General features: G+C 39.8%; 1 protein-coding gene across 1 annotated transcript; it reads left to right on the top strand.

The window, feature by feature from the left end:
- The first annotated feature begins 4533 nt into the window (after nucleotides 1-4533).
- Nucleotides 4534-7010, top strand: FTA (farnesyltransferase A). Its single transcript, XM_078578766.1, has 5 exons — nucleotides 4534-4812; nucleotides 5208-5317; nucleotides 5477-5597; nucleotides 5848-5943; nucleotides 6426-7010. The coding sequence occupies exons 1-5, from the start codon at nucleotides 4540-4542 to the stop codon at nucleotides 6852-6854; spliced, it is 1029 nt and encodes a 342-aa protein (XP_078434892.1). The 5' UTR covers nucleotides 4534-4539; the 3' UTR covers nucleotides 6855-7010.
- The last annotated feature ends 259 nt before the right edge of the window (nucleotides 7011-7269 follow it).

Here is a 7269-nt window from a genome sequence, read left to right as displayed (position 1 = left end):
CAAAGTCGCAATATATATTACTGGGCCTTTATTTAATTTAATATTAGTTTCAGAATATTTTAAACCCCTTTATTTTTGCAAGCCATGTGTTGCCGTTTGATTCATTGAACGACGACCAACCATGGTTAGGGATAATGATTGGCGACAGCCAATCATTAACCTAATCTTCTATGAAATTGTGATTAATGATGCCATAATGACATTTAAAGCAAACTGGTTTTTTGTTTACTTGTTCTAGCGCCGTGTGCCATGGCCCAACAAAGAAAATGGGTTTTTTCGTGGAATAAATGTATTGGCGTAGACCGATGCACGAGATTTTAAACTAATCATTTGCCTTGTTATTTTTTACTAGTCAAAAAGGATTGTTGCGCTGACGTGTCAAACAACACATGGCGCCACGTGTACAAGTATATTTAAATAAAATATATTGTTAGTACTATTTTGCTTTTTTCCCACAAGGTGCACGTGGCATGAAGAAAACCGTTGATTGTGGATGATGAGGATGAATCTCAACCAATCATCGCATTAAATGCTAGGATGAGACAAAACCCTAACCATATGACGTGGTGGCGCTGATGAGGTTTAGAAGAGAGAAATCTTTGGTTTAAATCAACGGTAAGGAATTGTCCAACTTCTAGACTTGATATCTAACTATCTTGAACTCGAATTGAGCTGAAATTTTAAGGGTAGCTTTGTCATTATGTTCTCTATCCATCCACATAATTGTATCCATAAATTGAGTCCCCGATCTTTGTAAAAAACATCTTTAAGCTCACTTCCTCCTATAGAGATAGATTGAAAGAAAGTGAAGTTTTGAAGGTCCATCAAGGGTTTCTTGGTGTCTCTGGTACTTGGAGAGGTTCAACTAAGAGCTGGGAAGGTTGATCTGCATCAGGAAGATACCTTGATCCGGATAGAATATAGGGATCTAAGCTTGGCCTCTTGCCTTACATTGAGTCTTCTTCAGCACACTTGAGTAGTTTAACTATCTTCATCATACATCATCTTCATCTATCACTATCACTCATCCACCTCCATCTTCACCCCTCATCTTCCCTATCCATCCTCATCTATCATTCATTTCACATGTCCCCTACATCATGACGATCTCATCACCTATCTCTCGCCTCTCGTTTAAGAAAACACATCACTATTCTACCTTATTTTCACTACCTCCATCATTGCATCCACTATCCTCCAAGTCACTACCACCGCCGCCATCATGATCCCCTCTCGCCTTCCCATATTCCTACATTACAAACCCTAATTCACAAACCCTAAGTTGGATACCACTTATCATTTACTCCCATCTCATTTCACTTCATTGTCTCACACCATCATTTATGTTCCTCTCATCCTACTCAGGGATTCATTACAAGCCCTATCACTGGTCCATCTTCTTATATTCCTCCTACCTCTATCGAAATTACTATCTTTGCCCGTTCACTAGCTTGTACGCTATACATAACTTTTTTTCTCTTCTCGACTTCACCTGATTGAGTTCCTTCCCTAATATTTGTTCCCTATGGAGACGACCATTACTCATCACTAGCTAACTAAGTCATTTTACGAGTGTAGCTTTATAACTATTATTGATTAAACTCAATTTCACAACGACGTAATTTTACCCCAAATTTTGAGTTCATCACTAGAGACATCTTCCTACATTTTCTTAATCTTTGAATTACTTTTTTCTATAAATGTCATAAATTTCCTGTTAGTACTACTATCCCAATATTCTATTACCCCTCTCTTCTTACTTCTGCACTAACTCATTAGAACCAATACCTGCAGAGATGGCCTTGCTCTCAACCATATGTCTTGTTAAAGATTCATAAATCTCATTTGATTAAAGTGAAATTAACAACAACGACATATTCATACATCTAAGTTTTCTGTCTCACCCACCCTAGGAACATGATGTGCTTAATGGCATTGCTACCACACAACATCGTCTGGAAGAGGTCTTGGATGATGGGATATCAAAACTCTTCGGCATAGGTGATTGTTGTAGGGTCAAACAATCGAGGAAACAAAGGATGCCATTAATCGCCTTGCTTGTTTCATCAATCTTCCATGCAGTTCGGTGGACTCCAAACTATGGAAGGAACAATGACAATATGCAACAAAAGTTGACGTGGACCCTCCTAGCACACGTGTCATCAAGTTGTGGATGATGAAGTTATTTCACATGATGATGGCAGAGATCAAGTGGGTATCTATCACAACTAATGGGTCAACAGTGTTAAATGGTTGTGATCTATTATGTATAATCATTCACTAGACCAGTATTCATTGGCAGTGCTATGAGTATGTCCTCTCAGTATGAGAGATATGTGAGAAGCATGATATTCCTATCGCTGCGATACTCCTATAGGAATTCGACTTGGACACAAAGGTGAACAATAAAGAATGTCCTCATCTATCATAGTAAAGTTATTGGCACAAAAAAATTCTTTTAATATTTTCCATGGCATGTTTGCGCAATGACGAAAGACGATGCATCAAGTAACAAAACAATGACAACCATACTGGGAAAAAAATATGCAATCAAAATTTCAGTTTTAGTGCTGCACAACGCTTTCCATGCAATGAACACATATTGAACCTCTTCTCTTAGTCCGCACTTGAGAGTTTTGATATCCCTTCTATGGCACCCATGGTGTCTGTGGAGAGTGACGTGACAAAGACGATCAACTTGTATGACAATGACTCTAAGTTTGAGGATGGGCCAAATGAGGACTCATCATGTCGACACGCTAGTTCTTTGGACGAGGTGGTGAACAATTTTAGGACATTCATTTGAGCCATTCATCATACAAAATGTGAAAAAAGTGTTTTTTACAGTCCTTTGTAAGATGGACAAATTGAAGCCAAAGTTACCTATTCTTAACAGCCCAATGTGATGGGGTATCACCCAAGATGTGCTTGAGTAAGTTACTGTGAAGTGAGACATATTTGGTGCATGTGTCACCTTCTTCACATGAAGAGGGAAGCAAACAAATATCTCTCATGATGAGTGGGACGTGCTCAACGAGTTCACCTTATTGTTGGGTCTGTTTGCCCATACAACAGACCATGTGAGTTGGTGAATATAATTAGTGGTCTAAGATGTCCTCCAGTTAGTGTGGGCACTATCATGTCACAAGATCATATTCATGACATAGGTTTTTGATGCCACATTATTCGTCAAGAGGCAGTTTCCTCAAGACAAATGAGCGTGTAGACAACCACATAGACAAACCTTGTAGTCAATGAGACCCTGCTTTGGAACAAGGATGTCGCCCTTGTTGGTGCCCTACTTGAGTCATTTCACGAGGGCACAATGTTTTATGAGGCGACCTACTTGAAGGGTGTGGCTTATATCCAAGCCCTCTTCCAAGTTGGTGCATCTGCCACAGAATGCAGAAGTGATGTGAATTTTGTTAGCTACGAAGAACCACCCTCACGGGCTTGGGTCAATCAAGCTCTAACCACTGAACCTGTAATGCAAACAACAACACCAGCTCCACTAGAGGAGTTTGACATCTTCTTTCGTACGACACATCAAGGAGGTGGTGAAACTACACGGAAATGGTGGGCTCAAAAGATGTACTCGTTTACCCTAACGTTGACAAAGAGTACTCGTGAATATATGTCGGTGTCTGCCACAAGTACTCCATAAGAGTGGCTGTTAGAATGACGATGGTTGACTCGATGGAACATTAAGTCGTCCTCATTGTCTGGCCAAAAGTTGACCCATTCAACATAACATACATAAGTGGCAGCAGATGGCTCTACTAATGAAACACATTCTAGCCTCGGTCACACCTCAAGATCTTATTTTCATTTAACACTCTTCATCAGTTAGTCTCTAAGAAACCTATCTTTATTTTAGATCCAGATTTCTTCCATCCTAGCCATCTCATTTCATTTCGTCTCGAACATTTCAAACCTAGGCCCCAATGTATGCTTCAAAGTTTTGTATTCCTTAAATTTTTCATACAGATTAATAAATCCCGACATATATAATCCATGCGATGATCATCCTTATTTTATTAAGTTTACAGTAACATTATTAATGATATTAACTTTTAGATAATCAAATCCAATTTTTAATAATTACATTATGTTGAAATTACTTAGCGGTAACATTTAATGAAAGAAAGCCATATTAGATATTGGTATCAGTTATCTGCTTACTGATATCCGACATCATAGTCTGATTAGACACCACCTACCTTTATTCATTATCATTATCGAGCATGTTTCTGGTTTTCCCAGATATCGGAATTTGCAAGATCCAATAACAGATAACGGTAGTAGCATCCTACTTGGAACGGGCCAACACTGCACTTAGGGTTGGATATCTAGGACCGAGGATCGGTTTGACCAGACTGAACCAGGACCATAGGTCCTCCATTTGAGGGTGGACTAGTTTGTCAAACAGGTTTAGGTCCAAGGGTCAAACCGGACCAGAACTAGAAGTATGTTATTTGATATTCATTTAATATTTTTTTATAAAATTTTACAAATTCGCACAAAAAGAACAGAACGACCATGTCTCGTGGAAGGGTCTTCTCCGGAGCTACCTTCGGGAGGAGGATCTCGGTAATGGAGGAGTGGGTGCCGTATAGCCGGCGGCCGGGGTGGTCGGACGTGACACCGGTGGCACAGGACGATGGGCCGAACCCGGTGGTTTCCATAGCCTACAGCGATGCGTTCAAGGAGACTATGGATTATTTTCGCGCTCTCTATTTCGCAGACGAGAGAAGCCCTCGTTCTCTAGAGCTTACCACTGAGGCAATCTCCATGAACCCTGGAAATTATACTGTAAGATCCGCTCCGTGTTCCTTTTTTTGTTATTTTTTTTTATCATTTCTTCTCGTTGTGATATCACCGAGGTCGCACTTTCTTTTTGCCTTCAAGTGAGACTATTGCATGGGGATCAAGGGTTTTCTCGGAAAATTAATCCCACCCTATCTTTTATAAAATCGGACTGATTAGTCTTCAGTTCTGGTTGAGATCACAAAAAAACTGGCCCCTCTATTTGATAATATCGCTTGCTTAATTTTTTTCTTGCTCGTGTTCAGGATTCCGGCCTTGGTTGCCCGTGTGTAGAGGCCTTGACAGTTGAAAAACCAATTATCTGTATTCAATAATCCAATGAAATCATTTATTTGTTGAATACCTTATTTCTTTAATATTTTCTGAGAACTTCTCTTTAGATTTGGCATTTCAGACGCCTTATCGTTGATGCACTTCATGCGGATCTGTTGGGAGAGATGGATCTTGTCGAGAGGATTGCGCTCAAGAATTCCAAGAACTATCAAATATGGTATGATTTTTTTTCTCAGTTTGATGACTATAATGCTCATAGTCATGTTTACTCCGATTCTGCATTGTGTTTAAGGCGCAGATGATTTTCTTTTTCTTCATCATTTGTTCGGGCTTTTGCAAAAGGAATGTACTATTTACAAAAAAATGAACTCCGTAGGCACCATAGACGATGGGCTGCGGAGAAGTTGGGGCCTGAAAGTGCAGAAAAAGAGCTCCAGTTCACCCGGAAGATTCTCGCCCTTGATGCTAAGAACTATCACGCTTGGTCTCACCGGCAGGTAATTTTATTCTGTCATCTACTCAACTTCCCAGACATCTTCCAACCACTTTATCATATATATAGCTGAGGGTGGGCCATTCAAGTCATCATGTGTATGAATCGTTCATCTATTTTAATAAAATCCGGTTGATCACAGTTCTCGGGTGATCTTCCTTATTTTTTTCTTCCAAAAAAACTCATTTGTTTATAAAAAAAATGGATTAGTATTTTCTTTTTTCCATTTTTTTCAAGTTTTCCTTCCATCGCAGTGGGCTCTTCAGTCTCTTGGCGGTTGGGAAGATGAGTTGGCATACTGCTGTGAGTTGTTGGATGATGATGTATTCAACAATTCTGCTTGGAACCAGGTTTGATCCTCTTCTTCATTTTAATGTCCATGCGCTCCAACATTCAAAAAACATAAATTGGAGCCGTATGAAATATTTGTTTAGATCTTTGATCCTGTTACAATTAGTGAGTTATGGTTCTATGAGGAGAACAGGGACCATGATATAAAGGTTCTCAGTATTAGATTTCAGCTACCCTTATATGCTTTAATAGAATCACTTTCCTACGATGGTGTCAACATCAAATGTGAGTTGGAAATTTTGTATGATGACCTCTCGAGTTTCTTCACTTTTAAAGGAAACGAGAAGTTGTATCTTAAAAAAAAGTTGATTAGAAAATCTGAGAACATCCAATTGAGAAGTCAAGAACATTTTCTACAGTTTCAGTTGACAAGTTGACAAGGAACACTAATCCTACGTTCCAGTGATGTCATGTAAAAGATTGCTGAAAGTTTTCCTAATAATCGATTGATCTTGCACCTTATAAACAAATGATTTTGCAGAGATATTTTGTGATAAGCAAGTCCCCGTTGCTTGGTGGACTTGAGGCAATGAGGGACTCAGAAGTAAGCTACACATGTGACGCCATCGCTTCCAATCCGGAGAATGAGAGCCCATGGCGGTATCTCAGAGGCCTCTACAAAGGCCACATTGACCTTTTGGTCAATGACAGACGCATTTCGGACACGTGTCTCCAGGTCCTAAAGAATAATGGCCCCTGTGTGATGGCTCTGAGCTTGGTGCTTGACCTTCTCTGCTATGGCCTACAACCCTGTGAAGAATTGGCGATGGTGATTCGACGATTGGGCTCTGACGTGGATCTGCCATCTGGCGGGACGAGTCTGGCTGCTCTTGTTTGCTCCATCCTGGAAGCAGTGGACCCAATGCGCTCAAGTTACTGGGCGTGGCGAAGAGGTAATCTTCCTTCTTGAAACTCTCTAGCTTGGGGGCTGTAGTGGGGTGAACCACTTTCTATTTGATTTTTCAAATGGAAGCTGTCATGGTAATTAACTACATAAAAACATTATTCATTATAGACAAATCATTCCAAATTTTAATGGACTTCTAATATTCAACACATTTCAAAATAGCCAAATGTGATTTAATGTATTTAACTCAAATTTATCCTTTTTATGCACACGACATGTAACACAGAAAAATCCCTGCCATCGAGACCCTACTGTTTGTTGATTGAAAGGTGCATTGAAAAGAGAGTTTTCACTAGTGTAGAAAGACAGCTAGCCTGTGCAAGACTTTTTTTGACATTACACCTTTCTAAGTTATGATCATCTGGCATTAGGATCCTTTGTGACTCCAGCATTACCGACCTCAGTGTTATCTGGCATC

The sequence above is a fragment of the Wolffia australiana genome, chromosome 7 (assembly GCF_029677425.1).
Source record: "Wolffia australiana isolate 7733 chromosome 7, ASM2967742v1".
Classification (NCBI taxonomy): domain Eukaryota; kingdom Viridiplantae; phylum Streptophyta; class Magnoliopsida; order Alismatales; family Araceae; genus Wolffia; species Wolffia australiana.
Note: the sequence above shows the minus strand (reverse complement) of the source record. Positions and strands in the feature narration are given on the sequence as shown.

What these genes read in the sequence shown, in the direction of transcription:
- FTA (XM_078578766.1), top strand. Translation starts at nt 4,540, where the DNA reads ATGTCTCGTGGAAGGGTCTTCTCCGGAGCTACCTTCGGGAGGAGGATC. An exon ending in TGAACCCTGGAAATTATACT is followed by an intron (nt 4,813 to 5,207) that starts GTAAGATCCGCT and finishes ACTTCTCTTTAG; the next exon opens with ATTTGGCATTTCAGACGCCT. An exon ending in ACGCTTGGTCTCACCGGCAG is followed by an intron (nt 5,598 to 5,847) that starts GTAATTTTATTC and finishes CTTCCATCGCAG; the next exon opens with TGGGCTCTTCAGTCTCTTGG.